Source organism: Carcharodon carcharias, chromosome 6 (assembly GCF_017639515.1).
Source record: "Carcharodon carcharias isolate sCarCar2 chromosome 6, sCarCar2.pri, whole genome shotgun sequence".
In the NCBI taxonomy this organism is placed as follows: Eukaryota; Metazoa; Chordata; class Chondrichthyes; order Lamniformes; family Lamnidae; genus Carcharodon; species Carcharodon carcharias.
In genome coordinates, this window is record NC_054472.1 from 154,108,635 (window position 1) to 154,132,241 (window position 23,607).

Consider the following 23,607-nt stretch of genomic DNA (forward strand, 5'->3'; position numbering starts at 1 on the left):
TTATATTTCTCTCTAGCTTTCTCTCATACTCTCATTTCTCCCTAATTGTTTTTTTAGTCATTCTTTGCTGGTTGTTAAATTCTGCCCTATCTTCTGACCAATCACGAATCTTCACAGAACTGTATGCTTATTCTTTCAGTTTGATCCTATCTTTAACTTCTTTAGTTAACCATGGATGGTATGTTCTCCCCCTAGAATCTTTCGTTCTCACTGGAATGTATATTTGTTATTTGTTGGGTGTTATAAAATATCTCCTTATATGTCTGCCACTGCATCTCTACTGTCTTACCGTTTAATCTAATTTCCCATTTCACTTCAGCCAGCTGTCTTCATACCCTTGCAATTGTCTTTATTTAAATTTAAAACACTAGGCTTAGACTCACTCAAACTGAATGCAAAATTCGATCATGTTAAGATCACTGCTACCTAGAGGCTCCTTCACAATGAGGTCATTAATTAACCCTGTCTCATTGCACATTACCAGGTCTAGAATAACCTGTTCTTTGGTTGATTCTCTATCTTGCAGTTCCAAAAACACTCTATGAACCCAACTTCCAGGCTACCTTTGCCAACCTGATTCATCCAATCTTTATGTAGATTAAAATTATCCACAATTATTGCAGTGCCTTTCTTACAAGCCCCCATTATTTCTTCCTGTATACTCCATCCTTCGGTGTAATTACTGTTAAGGGTCTGTCTGTGCACTCTATCTCTATAAACTACTCCCACAAGTGACTTCTTACCTTTGGTATTTCTTATCTCTATCCAAACTGATTATACTAGAATTAAGGTTATCTCACACTATTGTACTAATGTCATCCTTAATTAACAGAGTTACCCCATCATCTTTTTCTAGCTTCATTTCCTTCTAAAATATCAAGTACCCTTGAATATTCAGGCCCCAACCTTGGTCACCTTGCAGCCATGTCTCTGTAATGGCTGTCAGGCTATACATATTTATTTCTGTTTGAGCTGTCATTTCATCCATTTTGTTATGAATGCTATGCACATTCAGATACAGAATCTTTAGTTCAATCTTTTTATTATTTCTGCCAACTCTGATCTTATCTGCTGGCACACTCTTAAGTTTGTATGCTCTGTCCCTTTCTGCCACACAATGGTTATCATTATCCTCATTGCTACCTTGCTCTATTGCTTTGGCCTCTCTCTTTAACATACCACATCTTCCCGCATGTGATTCTATACCCCCACTCCCCGGCAACTGTTTAGTTTAAAATCCTCCCTTGCTCTTTGAATGGTACCGTGGGATCTTTTATGTCCACCTGAAACGACGGATGTCAGTTTAATGTATCCACTAGTGCAATATTCCCTCCATAATTTATTGAAGTGTTAGCCTGTAAAAGATGCTAAGGTCTCTGCAGCAGGGCTTGAATTCATAGAATTTGTGGTGGGGAGGTGGGAGCGCTAATACCAGAATCACAGGTAGCTGGCATGGCTGTTGCTGATTTCCCTCCAACTTATGATCAATTAGGTTTTTTTTTAATTGCCCCATCTCTTGTCAGATTTTTTTTTCTCTGTCTGTATAGGGTTTTGCCTCTTACCTTAATCCTTTTCCTGCTATGATCTGTCTAATTCTTGCTCTCCACCCAGAAGTGAAAACCAGTAAAGTTCAACAGAGATTTTAGTTTTACTCTGCTGAGCTCAGCAGCCATATGAGACAAGCGTGCACCACTCAGAAGCCTGGTTCGGGTGGTACAGCTCTGCATAGGAACATAGGAATCCCTAGACAAAAAACAAACCAAGGTTAACTCATATAGAAGCAAAATACTGCGGATGCTGGAAGTCTGAAATAAAAACAGAAAATGTTGGAAATACTTAGCAGGTCAGGCAGTAGCTGATGATGTAATTTCATTGACTGGAAACATTACCTTTGTTTTTCTCTCCACAGATGCTAAGTATTTCCAGCATTTTCTGTCTTTCCTTCACGGTCCACCTTATCTGTGTTCTACCATCCTGGTATCGTCATGTGATGCAATAATAATGGAATTGCAGTTTAATCATTGCAATTAATGCTCTCTAGCAGAATGAATAATGTATTTCTAGTCAATTAACCAATCAGAGGGCAATGACCTATTAAGATTAGAGCCCATTCATAGACCAATTTCAGGAAAGCTATAAACTGACTAGCAGCAGCTTTATAAAGCAATTGGAGAATGAGTGAATAAAAGTTTGACTAACATAACTGAACGTTCTGCAGGCTACTTAAAAGATACTAACCACTTAGATTTTGAAATGAACAGAATAACAACGTTAAAGGGTGGCCTTGCAGAGAACCTAGAAGCTTTAATGAGAGTGAGATTTGGGCAAAATCATCCCAGATTTACACTAAGTGCAGTGGCGGGAGCAAATGATGTCTTTTCACGCTGTATCATCCCAACCCGCTGCATTAATTATGCATTCCTGGGATACATACCGTTTCGATGGTGGGCGGGTTCCAATTTGTCTGCCACACCATGCCCTTGCCGCTTCATCACACCAGGTACAACATATAAAGTACAGCTGCGCACAGTGTTTCCAGCCCAGGGCTGCAAGACATGGCCCCGAAAGGCAAAAAGGCTCTAGCCCTCAAGTGCCTTTTGGATGCCATGGAGGCCCGCTGGCCCCGCTCTGGCTGGAAGAGGGGTAGCAACTTTACCACTCCGGCTTGGTAGGCAATGGCAGTGGTGATCAGTGCCAATGCTGCACAGAAGAGGTTGGCCATCCAGTGCAGGTGGAGGGGGATGAATGATCTCATCCGTGCAGCCAGGGTATGGCAACCATCTCATCACTCTAAACTCACACAGTCAAGCCCATCACACATTCACTGCATCTCACTTACTGCCAGCTCAAGGGCCTCACCACCCATTGTCAGACACAGACCCTCACATGTCCATCTGGCCTCATCTCCTCTGGAGACTGCCTCCTCAGTTCCCACCATCTTGAGGCCACTTGCACAGATCAACATGTGCCTCCACACACATCCTGGGTTACCCTCCTTCCCCAGTACAGCCCTTGTCTTGTAGCCTCTTCCCTTGCCTGAGGCCACATGTCCCCCTTCCCCAGGAAGCCCTAACCCTTCAGCCATTGAAAAGCCACCCACATATGGCTGATCTGGTATGTAGAGACCTGCCTGTGAGCCCCTCTAAAAGTGATGTGGTGTTGCCTGTGAAGCCTGGGCGCTGATGACTGTGAGTGCTGACCGAAGCAAGGTAGGCAAACAAACATTGAAGTCCCGAGCGAAGTGCAGCCCGCCAAGCGTATGCCTTATATATGCTGTTGTGAAACACACTGGTGTGTTTTCCTGCCTACATGGCAGAGGATCCAGTGGGGGTGTTGGAGTTGAGTCCGGAGGGCTGGCCTTATAATGATATGCTGATGTATTACAATGAGTTCCTGAGGTCTGATGGTGGGGAATGCGGCCCACCATCAGCAGGCAGAGTGGACAACTGAAAACTGGTGTCACAACATTGTGAAACTGATCTTTGGCCTTCTCACCATATTGTCTGCTCATGCTACCGAACGCGCCCAACACTAGCAGGCATAGAAAATCCTGGCCTTGATCTTGCATTAAATTTGAAGCATGATGACAAACAGCAAGACAGAGGTTCAAACTTTTCATGTGGAGAGTCAGCATGTATGCACATGGTTGGAAAACCTGTTGATACCCACACAAGAATAATAATAGATTTGGATGAGGCACTAGAGGTGTTCAATGCTTAGTTGAATCAGATCTAAATGGGGTTTCAATGCCTTCAAGAGAGGGGAGAAAACAGATGTGAGAAATAAAAAAGCACCACTGATCGTGAACAGCATGGAACAAAGCACATCCTTTCACTCCTATTATAGAGTGCCAGTGGAGTAAACACTTCCCGTTCACACCCAGTGTCTTGACTGATCAAAACATTTCTGTTGTTCAAAACTTCAATGAACCAAACTATTTCCAAGTCACCTCCATTGAATATAAATCCCTAGAAATTTAATGGCCCAAAAATGCAATGGTTCAGTTTCTGAGGTGGCTGTTGCAATTCATCACTGTAACTTTGGTAGAAGAGCCACAAAAACTCAGAAAAAGGCATGTAAACACTATTTAAAATGTGTTTCCAAGGTGCCAGTGACTTTTCCTCCAAAGGACAAGCTGGAGGACTGATATGGTAATTGAATCCCTTCTCTGACCTTCTCTCATTGCTGAGGCAACTTTCAGTGGCTGCAAGACACCTTCCACTGCCTTGCACACATAGTTGTTCTTCATAGAATCATAGAAATCATAGAATCATAGAAATTTACTGCATGGAAGGAGGCCACTTGGCTCATTATGTCTGCACTGGCTAACAATGAGCCATCCAGCTTAATCCCACTTCTTCATATGTGTAACAGTTAGCAAACTATTTTATCATGGGGGTAACAGCCTAATGCTACTCTTGCCCAATGTCCAAATATACACAATTCAGGTATGGATCAATCAGAATTGGGAATGTAACTAATTCTGTGCTCTCTAACCAAGGAAAATGTTAACATTCCTACCTGTGTTAAGGCCAGCTAACTCGGTACAAATCAGGAACCACGTACTTATGGAACTCACTGAGTCATCAGGTCAATTGGCTTTCTACCCAAATCAACATTGTAAATTCAACTAATGCACCTGGATTAAGCCCTATCCTCTACTGTCTAAAATATCCCCTTTGGTTGAAGTATTTTATGCCCTTTTTATTTCAAGTGAATAAGCTTAGGGGCTGCAGAGATACAAAGGTTTACAGACAGGCGAATATGTTTGTGCAGTTTATCAGGGTACAGCTGTGTTAATACAATAGACTCAGGCAGTTCCAAGTATAAAGTCCATCTGTAATGTATCCAAGGTCACAAAACTGCACTGCAACTGAAGGACCTTAGAAAATCGACTTCCTTCTGCTAATGGAAGAACCTTTGTTGACAAAAGCAGGGGTTAAAACTGCTTTGACTCCCCCACAAAAAAAAACAATGTTCACCAAACAGAGTACATTAAGGAATGCAAGAATTATTATAGGTACATTCATTGCTTTTCCTGCCTGTGGAACATTTTTCCAGATAGAATTTTCTCCTGGAATTGTGTCCCACATACACAAAAGTTTAAATGCAATATTAACCATTGCTTGGTGAACTGGGGCTGCTAAAGTGCCTGTTAAGCTATGGGAGGTCTATGACTTGATATCGTTTGTGCAGATATTCTTGTATTTGCCTCTGGCAACATCTGATAGGGTGAGGGGGGGGGGTGGGGCGGGCAGAAAGCACCTGTTTACAGGGAGTAGGCCTTCAGCTCATTAAACCTATTCCACCATTTTAGTCACCAAGATAGAACTTTATCATTTTAATTACAATTCCAAGTCCTTTCTCCAGATCAAGGGGGTCAAACTAATTGACTGAAACTATAAGGGTAAAGTTCGTAAACTTTACATTACTTAGGACTACACAGGCTATGACATCAAGGAGTATGGGGATAGTGGGAAAAATGTTGTAAGAGGTAGATGATCAGCCATGATCTGTTTGAATGGCAGAGCAGGCTTGACGGGCCAAATTGCCTACTCCTGCTCCTATTTCCTATATTCCGATGTTCCTATGATATACAGCAGAGATACAAAGCCATTCGTTCCAACCAGTCCATGCCAGTGTTTATGCTCCATTTGAGCCTCCTCCCATCTTTCTGTATCTAAATCTACCATCATAAACTTCTATTCCCTTCTCTGTCCTATGCTTGTCTAGTTTCTCTTTGACCAGATTCTCCTTAAATGTATTTATACTATTCATTTCACCCGCTCCCTGTGGTAGTGAGTTCCACATTCTCGCCTCTCTTTGGGTAAAGAAGTTTCTCCTCAATTCCCTTTTGGATTTCTTGGTGACTTTCTTAGATTGAAGGCCTCTAGTTATGCTCTTCCCCACAAGAGCAACAATTCCCTCTGTATCCACTCTGTCAAAAATTTCCATAATTTTAAAGACCTCTATTAAGTCACCCCGAATCTTTTTTCAAGAGAAAGCGGCTCAGCCTGTCAATCCTTTCCTGATATGTATACCCAATGCATTTTGGGTATCATCCTTGCAAATCTGCTCTGCACCTTCTCCAGTGCCTCCATTTCATTTTTATAATATGGAGACCTGAACTGCATACAGTACTCATAAGTGTGGCCTAACCAAGATTCGATACTGGTTTAGCATTACTTCCCTACTTTTCAATTATCTTCCTCTAGAAATAAAGCCAATTGTTGAATTTGCTTTTTTAATGGTCTCGCTAACCTGTGGCACAACTTTAGGGATTGAAGTAATTATACTCCGAGATCCCTTTGTTCCTCTAGCTTGTGCTTTCCAAGTAATAAAAGTGAACGCCCTATTCTTCCTCACATTTATCTGTGTTGAATTTAATTTGGCAATTACTTGCCCATTCTGCAAGCTTATTTATGCCCTCCTGAAATATTTTGCAGCCCCCCTCCCACTCAGTATTGACTATATTCACACCCCACTCTCTCGCATATAGGCCACCCTTTATCATGTTACACTTCCTCCTTTCCTAAAGGTATGCTTTCTTGGTATAGCATGTTGCTATGAAGATATCTGCATCAACCATCTGGCAACTCTCCAGCTATATGCTCAACAGGGAATAGGGTTAGGGTTTTTCACAACTATGAGTGACATCACAACTGAGACTGGTCTTGTTGTCATATAGCAAACAATGCCCACTTCTAGCAAAAAATCTCTGGTTAGCAAGAAGGAGCAAGAACTGAAATTTCTTCTGTTCCCTAAATCAGGAATGCTGAAACCAATTGTGCTGCCTCATCAATACCTAAAATGGGATTATCTAACACAACACAGTCCAGGGATGGAATCTGGTTGAGGTATCAGGAGTCTGGCCTGCTGGCTCAACAGCTGGTGAGAGACCCATCCTACCTCTTTTCCAGGAGGTCAGATGAACCACATGCCAATCAAGCAGCGAAGAGGCCAATAGCGGGCCTCCCTCTGGAATCAGGTCCCCAGGGGTGGAAGTTTTGCCTAGCAAGAGCTGCTGGCCAATCACACGCCGGCAGTCCTTGCACTCAGTGGTGCCATGGAGGAGGCTGTGGCTGTTGCTGGAAGAACACCCCACAGAGTACCAGGATCATGGAGCGATCTAGCAAAAAGGTAAGTAATGTGGGTGGAGGGGGATTTAATGGGGTGGAGGTCACGGGCAGAGGGGATCAGGAGTATCAGAAACAAGGGCAGAGAGGTGGCTCTCAGCCACTGATATCTATTTCCTCGATCAGACACTGAGTGTCTTTGATCAAGGTAACTCGACCAACCACCCTACCTCACCCCCGCCCTGGAGGTGACAAGATGCCTATAGCGTAGCAGCTGTCGTGCACACTGTGCGGACTGTGGCAACAGACCCATCAGCAATGAGGTTAATTCCAGCAGTGGTGGAATCAGGCCCTTAAGTGGTTCTTAATTGGTCACTGAACTGACGGCTGGGCGGGAAGAACAACCATGAGCCTTCCCACCCAGAAATTAATTCGGGAGAAGGTGGGAACCCACTTCAGTACATGCCCTTCCTGCCTCCAAGCTCATCACCAGTGAGAGCACAAGATTCCGCCCCAGGAATCAAATCTGGAACTCCCTGGTCTCCATATCTTGATCCTGCAACTTATCCCAGTAGCACATCAGGATGTCTAACCAACTTTTATATCAAAATAGGGACAGGGGTAGTCTCTCAGCCTCTAGAGCCTGTTCTGCATTCAATTAGATCATGACTGCACCTTGGTTCCGTACCCTTGAATCCTTTGTTGAACAAAGAACTATCAAAATTTCTTTTGAAATTTTCAATTGACCTACCCTCAACAATATTTTGAGAGTTCCCTGCCCATTTTATAAAGAATTGCTTCCTGACATCAACCTTCGATGATCTAACGCTAATTTTAAGTTTGTGCTCCTTGTACTGTGGGCTTCGTCACCAGAGGAAATAGTTTCTACCTACTTTATTCTTCTTTAACCATCTGAAAGATCCCAATTAGATCATCCCATAATATTCTATACTGAATTGATTGCAAGCCTAGTCTATGCCATCTGTCCTCATAGTTTAGCCATTTTATTTTGGCATCGTTCTGGTGAATCAGTGCTATATCCTCTCCTTGGCAATACATCCATCCTGTGTTGCACCCAGACTGAACACAGTACCCTAAATGAGGTCTAACAAGAAATGTAAATAATTGTAACCAAAATTCCACCCATTTGCAGTCTAGCCCCCTTGAAATATCAAATCCTGAACACACAATCACAGCAGACATAATCTGAGTAGAGGCTGAGTATGCAGTGAGTGAGAGAGTCAAGTTAAAGACTGATTTATGTAGTGATTCAGAGAGAAAAACCTGTGATACCCTATTTGAGGCTGTGCAAAAATTGGCAGCTTGGTGCAGATGATGTCAATAGTTTCCTGACAGCATTCCAGGGTTGTCTTGGCAACCAGACTGGCAACAGATGAGGACTGACCTCCTGGAAATGCTTTCCACTTTCCTTGTTATCAAAGCAGGGGCCCTGAATTGCAAGATGAGGCACTTAGCGAATAGGGGACTCAGATACTACTCTCAGCAACTCATAACATCCTCTTACTGGGCATAGATATTAAACGAAAAGGTTGCGGATAGTTTAAATCCTTCTGTCTCGGATATAAATAGTTATAGAAAGATAAATATAGCTTTTAAATCTTTTAAAGTCCCATGTTATATATTTGAAACTAACCTAGAAATTATGGCCATGAGCAAAAGAACCAGTAGCAGCTTTGTCCAATAGTCTTCAATGCATTAGTTTTAATGTAGACATTATCCTGTTTACTTTTAAATGGCTCGATTTGTGAGGACAGCTAGAAGAGAAATGGTATCAAACATTGACAAGAGTAATGTCTAGGCAATAATATTTTTCTTTATTCCATCAACTTCCTCTCCTCTGCTGAACATATGAACAGAGGAATCGCTTGACAAAAACAGTCCATCTAGTTTGCCTTCTACCATCATGTTAGCCAGATAACACAATGATAATGGAGTTATTGGGCAGAATCTTGTGCCCTTACCCATGGTGAATTTGGTGATGAGTGGGGCATTTAACAGGTAAGAGGATGGCAGGTGGGCCCCAGCCACCTTCCTGCTTCCACCCTGATTAATTCTATAGTGGGAAGGCCTGTGGGTGGCCTTCTTCCCCTGCCATCAATTGAGGCCCTGAAATGGCAATTAATGCCCACTTAAGGGCTTCTCCACACCGCCGCTGATATTTACCCTGGCATGTTTGCTTGCGGGCTCCTGGGGAGGTCCCTCATTCAAAGGCATTCAGTGCCTTATCAAGGGACATGGCAGCAAGAAGGTGGGGGTGGAGGGCCACTGAGAGTTACTGACTGCCCATGCTGTTCACACCCTTATCCTTGCTCTCCATGGCCCCCACCCTAGGGTGCCTCTCCTGCCACTTCTTACCTGTGGTTTGGGATCCAGCAACGACACTAGGCTTTGAGTGAGTGTCATACTGGCAGCAGCCACCGCCTCCTCAGTGGCGCTGCCATTCAGTAGAGGAGGCGGTGGCTGCTGCTGGTATGAAACTCACCCAAAGCCGAGTAGAGCTGCTGGCCTCTGATTGCAAAACCAAGTTACTTGTTCTAATCATATTATGCTTTTCTAAGTGCATTGCTAAGACTTCCTTAATAATAGATTCCAGCGTTTTCTTATGTTGGGCTAACCATCCTGTATTTCACTTTTTACCCTCTCCCTTCTTGAAAAGCGGTGTAATATTTTACCAACTTCCAATCTAGTGGGACCGTTCCTGAATCTAAGGAATTTTGGAAAATCACAGCTAGCACATCTACTATCTCTGCAGCTATCTCTTTTCGTAACCTAGGATGTAGGCCATCAGGTCCTGGGGTTTGCTGTGTTTTAGTCTCTTAAGTTTCTCCAGTACTCTGCTGATATTAATTTCCTGAATTTCCTCACTCTTTTTAGCCCCTAGGTTATCATCTATTTCTGATATAGAACTTGTGTCTTCTACTATGAAGCTATACACAAAATATTTATTCAATGCCTTCACCATTCTCTCATTTCCCCATGATAATTTCTCCTATCTCTGCTTCTAAAACACTAACGTTTACTTTGGGTATTCCCTTTTTATATACTTATAAAAGCTCATCATCTGTTTTTATATTTCTGGCGAGCTTACCCTCATTCTATTTTGTCCCTTTTTAATCAACTTTTTATTAGCCCTTCACTGGTTTCAAGAACGTTCCCAACCCTTAGACTTGCTAATGTTTTTTGCAACATTATAAGCCTCTTTTTTTAATCGAATAGTATTCTTAACTTCCTGAGTGAGCTACAAATGGTTCCTTCTTGCCGAGTTTTTGTTCTTCAATGCAGTGTATTTTTGTTGAACATTTTGAATTGTTTCTTTAAATGTTTTCCACTGTTCATTTACCTCCATACCTTGTAGTCTATTTACCTAATTTACCTAGCCAGTTCTCCCTTCATATCTTTGTAATTGGCTTTGTTTAAGTTTAAGATTTTTGTTTCCAATTGGAATATGTCACTTTGAAACTTAACATGGTCAATACTTATCCCTTAATCAACATCACAAAGAAAAATCATTTAGTCATTTATTCCATTGCTATCTGTCAGACATGCTGTGTATAAAGTGGCTGCCACACTTCCCTACATTACATTAGTGACTGACTTCAAAAGTATTTAATTGGCTGCAGAGTGACTTGGGATGTTCTGAGGCTGTAAAAGATCCTATATCAAAGTAAGTATATCTTTCTTTGCTTTAAAGACTTTCTTCTCACATCGTTACCTTTTTGCCTCTTTTCAAATTGACATAAAATTGGTTGAATGGTAGTACCTGGTTAAACAATGTAAGAACTCCCCTAAAGGCTCACCGCCTAGATTGCTCTCAAACAGACAGACCAGGAATGCACAGAGAAAAAAAACAAAAAACTGCGGATGCTGGAAATCCAAAACAAAAACAGAATTACCTGGAAAAACTCAGCAGGTCTGGCAGCATCGGCGGAGAAGAAAGGAGTTGACGTTTCGAGTCCTCATGACCCTTCCACAGAACTGAGCGAATATAAGGAGAGGGGTGAAAACTACTTGTACAATCTCCAGCCTATGCTGATGACAGCTGGACTGACAATAAAGATATCACAGGTTGCTGGCTAAGGATCCAAGTTTTGCTGCTTGTTATCACAACCCATTGGAAAGTGAAGTCATCTGGATATCAAATTAGGATAGGATTAAACTCATCTGTAACGCTCCCTATAACCAAGTCACCTTTTGGTGCTCACTGTTAAGAAAATGTTCACATGGGTAAGGCAATGAGGAGTACCTATACAATCATGGTCCAAGAAACAGTCAGTACTTTCAGGAGAGGAAGGAAAGGGGAAAAGTTGGCTGGTAAAAATAACATGTAATGTTACTATTGTCTGACAGATGAAGAAAGCAGCTCAAGTAATAACCATTGTGAATGTGGACAAGAGGCACTGAATAGCTGGAGCTTCTGGGAGCAGCTTAAAATTTCATTAACTCGTTCTAAGCATGATTTTATTTTTTCCGTTGGTGGTTTTGAATCAGTCTGAGGATTATTCTGCCACGAGGAGCCCTTGTAAATGGGATTTTGTGAATGAAATAGGCCCTATAGTGCAATGGATTAAAACTTTCCTACTGAAACAAGGGTTTGAATCAAGCCCAGACTGATAAAGTGAAAGCTTTGCTGTCTATGAATTGACTGTCAAATTACGTTGATTAGACTTAATGAATGGTTTACACGTGAAGTGGAAAATTCACACTAACACCTGAGAGAATGTGCAGAAAAGATTTACTAGAATGTTCCAAGGATGAGGGACCTCAGTTAAGTTGATAGGTTGGAGAAGTTGAGGTTGCTTTCCTTAATGCAGATAGGATAGGGAGGAGATATGATACAGGTTTTCAAAATCAGGGATCAGAGCTGATAGAGAGGAGCTGTTCTCATTGATGGAAGGATCAAGAAACAGAGAACACTGATTTAACGTGATTGGCAACAGAACCATGAGGAAAATCTCTTATACGCATCAAGTGGTTGGGATACTAACATGCTGTTGTTTGAAGCTGGGGCTGAGGCATATTTCTGGGATAGTGTGAAAGGAGTTTTACTTGTCAGTGTCCTGTGCTACACCTGACCTGGTTATGCCTAACTCCAATACTGGCTGACTATAATGAGAAAGCATTCTACTCCCCTTCTGTAACATTCTGTACTTTGATAACCATCATAAGTGTGAAATGAAAGGCGGGTGGAACAATTGAACTCAATATGCTTAAAAATGTTTTTCCTCAGGTCGCCTTTGGTTCATTTGGTTTCTACTATCAATCAGAGGTGTAGTTAATATATATTGGAACAGTGATTCTCAATTGTTACTCATCCATTCTCACCAAAGATGAAACATCACCTTCTTTATGTCCAGCAATAGTCATTTCCTAGACACAAGATGCCCACCCAGTTGCTTTTTCTGCTTGTGTTGATTACTGGATAAAATTATATCATAGTTCAGTTATGTGAAGAGATTAGAAAATGGGTATTGTTCCCCTTCTAGCAGAGGAAGTTAAAGGAATATTTAATAGATGTATTCAAATTATACAGCAATAGAGTTACTGTTAGAGTAAGTAGAAATAAACTATTTCCATTGGCAATGGAGCAGTGTGGTGAGGTGAGCAACCAGAGGACTTAGATTTAAGGTAATTAGCAAAAGAATGATGGGTAAGATAAGTAAATTTTTTTTTGCAGCTAGTTGTTATGATCTGGAAGATATTACCTGAAAGAGTGGTGGAAGTATATTCAATTGTAACTTTCAAAATGGAATTAGATAAATACCTGAAAAGAGAGAACTTGGGGAAGGAACAGTGGTTTGGGATTAATTGCAGCTAACACAGGCACAAATGGCCTCCTTCTGTGCAGTGTGATTTTATAATTCTGAGTTCTTTTCAGCTACATAAGTTTCTGTCAAATTTTTACTTATACACTGTACCAGTCCGTGATGAATATCATACTTTAGGCATCATGTTTCTAATCAAATACTGCACAAAAGCAGTTGATGATTTTTAAAAAAAGATCAGTTTATTCCTGTTATGATTAATAATATATTTTATTCCAAATTTGTAACTGCAGAATGAATTTTCACTTTTAACATGGTGATAAACAGAGAGCAGTGGATCACTGCTCATTTTACACTTCACCCAGTGCTTCTGGCACCCTCAAATTATTTACTTCATTATCATCCTCTACCCTTCCTCTTGCCTGTTTCCTTCAAAGATGCTTTGTTTGCTTTCATTATTCAATCTGTTTGTTTGTTTAAAAAATAAACCAACTAAATAAACTAGAATGAGGAAATGCACTCCCTGTTAGCCTTTCTTTCTCTATCTGTTGTTTTACTCTCTGTTTCATAGATGTTAGAAAATAGTATATTTGTTGCACAGGCCTACGCAATTAGCATTTACTTTTTCCAGCTGTCAATAAAGCACATGCCATATGTACAGGCAGCACAATCCAAATTCAATTCACCATATCATATCTTGAAGCAAAAACATCAAGTCAAAATTCAAGATTTTTGGAAGAGGGTTGAAGCCTTCAAATAAAAATTTTAGCAAAGTCATTAAGAGATACAAAAGTCAAATAAGTAAATAAATTTAATCATGCTATTGTGAAATATTTAATTTTTAAGCAGCTTTTATTTCACATAGCATTACATAGCACATACAGCACTGTTGTGAGTATCTAAGACACTAGAATCAAGCAAATTTATTCGCAAATATGCATTTACAGGAGGGCTCAAAAAGGCATCTCAATGATACCAGGTTTCTTCTGTGCATTTATAGTATTTTTACAGACATTACAGCATTAATCATGGTTACATAATACATCTTATGCCCTTGTTTATACTTTCAATCTCTTACATTTGTGTCTATGTAAAAATTATAAGCACCCATACCTAGTTTCTCTATTATTCCCCTCCCCCTCACACCACACTTACTCTGACCTTCTCGATTTTCTAGCTCCTTCTTATAGGCTCTCTTTCCAGCATAAATCAGCAAGCTGTTAAGAATAGCAATGCAAAAATAATGTCTAACAATGTAACCCAGACATTAGCATAAAGTCCCCTTATGTCACTGTTGGATATGTGTCCCTTTGATCATACTCTAATTATTCTGTTAGTCCTAAATTAGTTATGTCTGGGTTATATCTGTAAGCTCAGCAAGGCTGAGAAAAATTTGTAACCTTGTGCATTAGTCCCCTTCAGCACAGAAACAGGCCATTTAGCCCAACTAGTTCTGCTGGTGTTTATAGTCCTCATGAGTCTCCACCAATTCCATCTATCACATCTCAGCCTTTCAGCATTTCTTTATATTTCTTTTTCTCTCATGTATTGATCTAGAGTATCTAAGTTATTCACCTCAACCACTTCTAGAGGTAGTGAGCTCTAAATTCTAACCACACTCTGAATGAAGTACTTTCTCCTTGGATTTATGAGTAACAATCTTGTATTTATGGATCTAGTTTTGGATCCTTCCACAAGTGAAAACATTTTATCCACACTTACCCTGTCTAAACAGTCCATAATATTCAATTTTGTTTAGCTTAAGGTTTTTGGGCATTAGAAATTTCAGTTACTGAGGAAAAAAATAATGGATGGGAGAAAGCATTTTGAATAATTTTTGATAATAAAAAGCGTTTTCAGATGAAGTAGAGAAATAATTGAACTGGGGTCATTTTGTGCATTTGTATTTTAAAGAGATATCTTCTATTATGTTTCAGCTATTGTTTCAATTTTATATTACTTATAGCTATAAAATCAAAGATATTGCAATTTTGGAAGGAGAGATGAAGACTCAGTGCATAAAGACTGAAGAGCTGGGGAGGACAACTGCATAATTACAATACAATTATTTACAGGAAGAAATGACTACTGTGTGACAACTTTAGTTGATAAATACATATAATAGAAAGTAGTTGACAAGAACTCTAAAACACACCAACAGGAAATAAGGTTTTGTAGACAGAAAGTACACACACAGGAAAGATCATCAATATATTACTGGCTAATCTCTTGTGGCATTGCACACAAGCATTGACGACTAAGTATATTCTTCAAGTGAAGTGGGGTTAATGAGCTGGAGGGCCATTGGACCAAGTATGCGGTCTAATTCAGTCCACATTATAAAGTCAACAATAGTACTTGTTTTTTTTTATTTTTCTACTCCCATTATGTCCTGGGTGCACAGTTATAATTAAATTTATCTATGTAAACCTGCCATGCTGCCATTACATCTAACTGCTAATGATTATGCTTTAGTACCTTCAATTGGTGGGTGGTGGGGGGTGGATGGGGGTGGGGGGGGAGTGGTATAATTCGAACTTTAGAAGTTTCATATGATCAGTTTGCATTGTAAATGTGGAATATGTTATATGGAATAAATATGGGCATGGATATTTTATAATAAAAAATGTTGACAGAAGGATCATGCAGATACAATATTATTAATATCTTTGCTTTAATCCACGGAATAACCTGAAATTTTTTGTTTTTTTTTTCTTTTCGTATAGTCGACATTCGGGAAATTAAAGAAATTCGGCCTGGGAAGAATTCGAGAGATTTTGAACGTTACCCAGATGATGCACGCAAACTGGATGCTACTCTGTGCTTGGTCATTCTGTATGGAATGGAGTTCAGGCTGAAAACACTAAGTCTTTCAGGTAACTTTCTATATTCTTACTATAATCTTTGTTATTGCTGAAAAAAGAGACATTTTTGTGGAAACTTTTCATCTGGCACTCATCAGGACAGCTGACAAGAATACTAATGTAAGGAAAACAACAAATTTATATTGTATGAGAAGAGAATGTTAATTGGTTGCAAATTGTCCTGATGGGGTCAAGATGAAAAGCTTTGACAAAAAATTGTCAGTTTTTTTCAGCAATATACAAGTTCTTACTAACAAACAACTATAATCTTTTTGGTGCTAGTCCATTAGAGAGATGCTAGTGCTAGAAAATTGAATCCAAATTATAATATTCATTATCAGCACTAAGCACTCCCACATAAGGTACAGTCCAGGTTAAATGCAGATTAACCACCCTTCAACTTTACACTATCAAGCAGTTTCAGAGCAGATATAATATTAGTTGAATGCAGAGTAAAACTCCCTCAATACATAACAGGCGCATGCCCCATGGTGCCACTGCCACACCCCTCAATCAACAACCCTTGCAATGTGTTGATAGACAGATGCCTGTACTACTGCAAGTCCCATTGAACACCGAGATTATATATGTGTTATGAAACTGATTTACCTTTCTCTTGAATGGGTGTGGGGGGTGGGGGGGAGGGAGGGGGATCCCCAGGTGGAGGCTGAGGATTACAATCCCGGCAGGCAGCAAGTTTTGGCACATGCACAGTATGCATCAGCATGTCTAGCCAATCATGCTCTATTCTGGATTTCTCTTGCAGTTAAAGGGCTCAGCAATTCTCGAAAATGTGACTGCATGGAAAAATGGTGTGAAGACTGATCACAGGCCCCAGTTTTGGTGCCATAACAAGAGGAGTCCTGGGACAGGGAGAGGGAACCCAGGGAGAGGCCCCAGAGAAAGAAAGAGGACCCAGAGAGGGTGACCACTGGAGATAGAGCCACTGGGGGGAACCACCAGGGAGAGAAACTACTGGGGAAAGAAGCAAAGAAAGAGGCTCCAGGCAGTGAAAGTGCTGAAGTTGGTAGGCTCAAGGTATTGAGGGCTATGTAGAAGTTCCAGAGAGCTGAAAAGGCAGCAGAAGGTCAGTGACTCTGTACTGCGGGTCACTGGGGCAAAGGAGTAGTGGTGCTCTGCTCGGCGTGGCTGAAGAGCTAGAGTTGTTCCCATGAGTCAGTGCTTGGGAAGCCAGTGTAAGTAATCGAAAAAGAAGAGATTAAACTATCAGGAACTGAACAGCCGTGGAGACAGTCTGAGTTGGAGCAACTTTGGTGGGAATTCTGAGGTTAGATCTTCAAAAGTGAAGACTGGAAATACCTTGTGAGGAAGACAGAGTTTTAAGAAGTTGTGTAATTCACAGTGGACACTGACATCTGGGTGGGTTGCTGAGAAATCCGTGGGATCTGACTTGGTCGCACCTGCCATTTATTGTGCAGTATATTGTGTTTGACCACAGTTTGCCCATTAATTCAAATGGGCCTCATATTGAGTCTGAATGTTAGAGTATAAGACAGATATTATAAATTGTTTTACTTCTATGACTTTGTAAAGTTTATTTTGTTTGTTCACAAACTGTGGAATCTTGTGCTTTATTCTTTTGGTAAGTACCTGGGATCTCAAACTTTGCATACTTAAAAACAAAATTACTGGCCCCTGACCCGATTGTACCAGCTCTTGGGGTCTGGTCCATCATATGGTATGAAGGCAGCAGTCTGAGCCTTAGCGGAAGAAAGCTGAACTTGCATGACTTAAGTCTCAGTTTCTACTGCAGCACCTCTTAGGTTGAACCCCACCTTGCTTCCTACCTGTTCCTTCCCTTAAACCCCCCACACCCCTCCCCCTAACCTATCCATACCCACCTGACCCAAGGCCCTGGAATTACCTGCTCCGGGGATCCATGGGCCTTGATCTGTTTTTCCTTTTGCAGTCCAGTAGCAGCCACTCATACTTTACAGGTGCTGCCAGGACTGATGGAGCTGCTGGCCAATGGCAGCCCCAATGAGGGGCGCAAATCCCACTTGGCCCTAATTAGTCTGACCTGCTATGTTTTATGGCTGCGCAAACATGGGTCTCCTACTGAGTTGTGCAGCCACTCAGCAGGTCTAATAGTAATACCTATAGGTAGCTATCGTGCAAATTAGCAAGCAGAACAAAGTTTATGTGTTGCCTGCATCAAAAGCAAGTTCATGCTAATTGCACATTGTTGCCTGTACCCATTTTTGGGTCCTGTCCAATGTCATGGTCAGGGATTCCTGCACTGTTGAAGGTAATGATTTTCAGATTTAATTCACATTAAATTGAGGCAGTGCTTTGCCTGATCGAGTGGGAGTTGTAGTTTGCTAGGTGCATTGGAAATAGTTCAGAAAAAGTTCACTAAGTTGATTCCTGGGATGAAAGGAATGTCTTATGAGGAAAGGTTAAGCAGGTTGGGCCTATACTCATTGGAGCTTAGAAGAACGAGAGGTTATGGAAACATGGAAAACTCTGAGGGGGCATGACAGAGTGGATGCGAGAGGATGTTTCCTCTCATAGGGGAATCTAGAACTAGAGGGCATGGTTTAAAAATAAGGGGTCTCCCATTTAAGATGGAGATGAGGAGGAATTTCTTCCCTCAGAGCATCATTAGTCTTTGAAATGTTCTTCAGCAGAGAGCAGTGAAGGCTAGGTCATTGAATAGATTCAAGGTTGATTTAGACAGAATTTTGATCTACAAGGGTAGTCATGTCTATTGGGTCAGGCAGGAAAGTGGAGTTATTGCCACAATCAGATCAACCATGATCTTGTTGAATGGCAGTGTAGACTCAGTGTAGGCTTACAAGAACACAAGGGCACAAGAATTGGGAGCAGGAGTAGACCATTTGACCCCTCCCACCTTTTCTCCTAGCCCTGCAATTTCTATCTTTTCAGATAACGATCCAATTCCCTTCTGAATGTCTTGATTGACCCCGCCTCCACCACATTCTCAGGCTGCTGTCAAACAAGGCTGTGTCATCGCACCAAATGGCCTACTCCTGCTCCTAATTCTTATAATCTTATGACCATATGATTTAAGAAGCAGATTTCTTCCAACATCTTGTTCCTCTAACTTCAGTAAATGGAAGAAAAACAGCCAAAAGTTGTGGTACACGTAAGAATCAATGAAATAGCAAAATGTCAGATGGAAGCCTTCAGTGAGAGATTTGAGGAATTAGGTTCTAACCTAAGATGTAAGACTTCAATAATGGAAATCTCAGAATGAATTCCTTTGCCACATAATCTACAAGTTAGGGATAAGTAGACTACCTGTTGGTGCATGGCTAGAAAGATGGCATCGATAGAAGAATTTCTGATTCCTAGAGCACTGGGACAAATCTGGGCGTAGAGAAGCCATATAAAGGGATGGACTTTACTTGAGTTGGATCAGTCTTTACAGAGTCGATGAATGAGGCAGCAGGGGATAAAGCTCATGAAGAAACAAATAGAGCAGGGTTAGAGAAGGGGTAAACAATGAGGGATGGAGGTACAAAACATACAGAAGCTGAATCTTATGGTGTTGAACAGGGGCTGATAGACCACAGTTCACTTCAATCATTGAAACAATTAGTAAGACTGAGGTGTAAAAGGAATCATAAAACTACAGCACAGGAGGAGGCTATTCATCACATTGTGTTGAAGGGGGAATTCACCTTGTGCTGCTTACAAGAAAACAAGGGCACAAGAATTGGGAGCAGGAGTAGACTATATGACCCCTCCCACCTTTCCACCTAGCCCTGCAATTTCTATCTTTTCAGATAATGATCCAGTTCCCTTTTGAATGTCTTGGTTGACCCTGCCTCCACCACATTCTCAGGCTGCTGTCAAGCAAGGCTGTGTTATTGCACCAGATCTTTTCTCCATTTTCATCACTGTAATACCACACCTCACGTAGGGAGAATATCCACAGGCATAGAGATAATTTACAAGATAGATATGAAACTATTCAACCTATGCCACCTTCAATCCAAACTAAAATCACTCCAGCTTCAATCATTGAGCTTTAGTATGCAGATGACACTTGTGTGTGCTCTCACTCAGAAACTGAGCTCCAGGTTATCTGAAGCATATAAGAAAATAGACCTTTCAATAATCACCTGGAAAACTAAGGTCCTCTTCCAAACAGCATAACACCTCCCCCTATTGATTAAGATCAACGGCACGAACCTGGAAAATGTGGACCATTTTCAATATCTTGGGAGCCTCCTCTCGACATATATGGCGAATGCCATCATCCCCTCCAATATGCCAGCTCAGCCTACAACCGACTGAGGAAAAGAGTATTTGTGGACGACGATATCTGACCTACAGCCTACTTTGAATTCAAAGTTGCCCAATTCAAATAACCTGATGATTGAGTTGTTAGCACTGTATCCCCACTTTACTTGTGTTGTTTACATTTCTTAATTTAAATTGTTAGTAATTCTATTTTTTAATGGCTTCAAATTAGCAAAAGTAGACTGTACTCTGTTCAGGTGTGGCCTCTATACCTTAACAAAGTGTCCAAGCATTGGAGACAGCACAAGACAGATAAATAAAACTGATATCCAGCTTTAGGCTTATGAGTGACAATGACAGCTTGAGGAATCCAGGATTGTTTAATCTGGAGGAGAGGTCTCAAGGTGCAACTTCAAGGTCAGATCTTTAAGACAATAGGTAAATTAAATGATATCATGTTTAAGGTTTCCACAAATTCTGGGGCTGGGGGACACAGGCTAAAGCGTAACAGAGGGAAGATGCACACATAGGCCTGGATTTTCGCTCCTGGCAGAGTTGGGACATTTCCTGCCTCCACAAACCCAACCCAGGGGAAAATACCCCAGAAGGTTGGATTTTCATTCTGGGGTGATGGGATTTTCTGGTAGCTGGGCCCGCTGCCTCCGAAATGCGTTTGAAGGCTGCTGGGTGCAGAGGCAGGCTGAATAGAGGCCTTCCTATGTGCTCCAGCACTGTGTTCAAGATTTTTAAAAAAGGAATAAAACAAAAATCAGCCCTCATCCCTCACATCCCATTAGCCACCTACACACTCTCCATGAAAAATCAGCCATACAGCACTAATCCAGTAATGGCTTATGTCCACAGACAGAGTGAAATAGCAAACAATGATTTTTTTGAAACACTCCAGATATTTGTTTCCAAAGATTTAAAGAGCAGGAGTTTTAAATGTCTTGATAGCTTGTTAGTTGCCTTTGACAGTTCATTTTAAAAGTTCATTTCAACAATGTTGACAGTTCCAATGAACTTGACAGTTAGAGTTTCTGCATTTTATACACATTCATGCCTACTTTAACAATCCCAAGGGACACCTTTCCTTTTCCAAAGGACACCTGCTTTACCCCTAAAGTGTCCCGGTACCATATCAAAAGGGATACTCTACCTCTCTAAAAGAGTACCCCACCTCTCCGAAGTTCAGACCTGCTCCTACCATGTCTAACCTGCATATATTGTGTTTCACACATGTGCATCACCAAAATTACACAAGTGGAGGCAGCTGCTCTTTTAACTAGGCAGCTGCTTCTGCGAAATGTGCATGCGCAAACCCCAACTTGGCTCCATTCCTGCCCCCACAAATATAGTAGGTGTCATGTTCAGGGGCAGGACTTCTGATTTTCAGGCTCACTTGCCATTTTTGCAATGATGGAGAGACTCTCCATCGTTGAAAAAATCCAGGCTACAGTTTGGATTTAACTAATATACACCAGGGGATGGTGGGGGGAAGGGTGGGGTGTGCGGGTGGCTGGTGTGGGATGTTCAGGGAGACAGTATAAGCAGTTAGTGTAGAAAAATGTAAGAGAGAATTGGAATATACTTGAGTGGTGGATGATTGGAAGGCATTAGGTCTTTGGAAACTAGTCAAATGGACTGCAGGGTCTTTTTCGGTCTTTTACCTTTTGTTGTTTCTATGCAGCAACTCCATCAAATAAAAACATTAACCGATTATTCATCTTATTGGTGCTCTGTGGAGATATTGCTGCTACAATTACCCACATAAAAATAGCGATCACACCTCACGTTGTGTACAAAGACAATTTCTGAGACTTCACCAGGTTCTCTGTATGAAGCCAAATCTATGAACCATTGAATGACACAGCACATAAGGAGGTCATTTGGTCCATTGTTCCTGTGCCAACTCTTTGGCAAAGCTCTTTCCCCATAGCCCTGTAAATGCTTTTCCTTCAAATATTCATGCCATTGTCTTTGTTATTGTGAAATGCTTCCATCACTTTTCCAGGCAGTGTATTCCAGATCACAATAACTCATTTCCTCAAGTTGCTCTGATTCTTCCGCAATCATCTTAAATCTGCATCCTCTGGTTACCAACACTTCTGACTCTGGAAACTGTCTCTCCTTCTTTACTCCTTCAAAATCATGGTTCTGAATACCTCTACCAAATCTCCTTGTAACCTTCTCTGCTTTAAAGAGAACAATCCCAGTTTCTCCAGTATTTCCACATAACTGAAGTCCTTCATTACTGGCACCATTGTTATAAATCGCTCCCGAAAGCCTTCACATCCTTTATAAAGTCTGGTACTTGGATTGAACACAGGACTCCAGATGAGGCCTAACCAGTATTTTATAAAGGTTTAGTATAATCTGCTTGCTTTTTTACTCTGCTCCTTTATTAATAAAACCAAGGATCATATATGCTTTATTTCACAGCTTTTTCAATGAATCCAGCTACCTTCAAGAATTCGCATATGAACAGTGAACATCCCCTGTCCTTGTCCTGCTTCCCCATTAAAATTGTACTATTTAATTCATATTGTCTCTCCTTATTGCTCTTACCAAAATGTATCACTTCATACTTCTTTGTGCCATATTTCATCTGCTATGTGTTATTTTATCAGTCATTTTGCCAGCCTGTATATCCTCCTGATGTCAGTTACTATTCTTATCATTTCTGAGTTTCATGTCATCTCTGCGCTTTGAAATAATGCTCTGTATATCCAAGTCCAGCTTCTTAATATTTATCGAAAAGAGCAGTGGTTCTAATACCAACTACTGGGGAACACCACTGTACACCTCCCTCCAGTCTGAAAAATAACTGCTTACCACTACTCTCTGCTTTCTGTCCCTAAACGAATTTTGTATCCATGCTGACATTGTACCTTTAATCCCATATCCTTTACTTTCGCTGTTAAGTCTATTATGTGGTAGTTTGCCAAATACCTTTTGGAAGGCCACATACACAACATATTGTCAATATATCACTGTTGGGACTGTACAAATATAGTTCTAGTGAATTGATATGAAGGATATGTTGGTAAATGTGACACTCATACAAGCGTACGAATTAGGAGCAAGAGTAGGCCATTTGGCCCCCCAAGCCTGCTCTGCCATTTGATGAGATCATGGCTGAACTTATTGTGGCCTCTACCTTTCTGTCTGCCCTCTTATACCATTTGACTCCTTGTTAGTCAAGAATTTATCTAACTCAGCCTTAAACATATTCAATGACCCTGCCTCCAATTCTTTCTGAGGAAGAGAATTCCACAGACTAACAACCCTCTGAGAGAAAAAAATTCTTCCCATCCCTGTTTTAAGTGGGTTTTTAAATTTTTTAAGTTTAAAATTTTTAAACTGTGTTCCCTAGTTCTAGTCGCTCCTACAAGGTGAAACATCCTTTCATCATCCACCCTATCAAGTCCCCTTAGACTCTATATATTTCAATAGGATCACCTCTCATTCTTCGAAACTCCAATGGATACAGACCTAACCTAACTGACCTTTCCTCATAAAACAAGCCCTTCATCTCAGGAATCAGCTGAGTGAGCCTTCTCTACGCTGCTTCTAAAGCACCTTTCTTAAATAAAGGAGACCAAAACTGAATACAGTGTTCCAGATGTCCTGTACAACTGCAGCAAAATT

The 23,607-nt window shown here is 41.0% G+C and overlaps 1 protein-coding gene across 2 annotated transcripts in view; it reads left to right on the forward strand.

Annotated features, from left to right (window-relative positions):
• The window catches only part of LOC121279090 (1-phosphatidylinositol 4,5-bisphosphate phosphodiesterase gamma-1-like), a 280,051-nt gene that overhangs the window by 102,617 nt on the left and 153,827 nt on the right, over positions 1 to 23,607 (forward strand). For both annotated transcript variants that reach the window (XM_041190003.1, XM_041190004.1), the window contains exon 2: positions 15,586 to 15,735. In XM_041190003.1, coding sequence (XP_041045937.1) covers positions 15,586 to 15,735 — 150 coding nt within the window. The remainder of the gene's footprint in view (positions 1 to 15,585; positions 15,736 to 23,607) is intronic.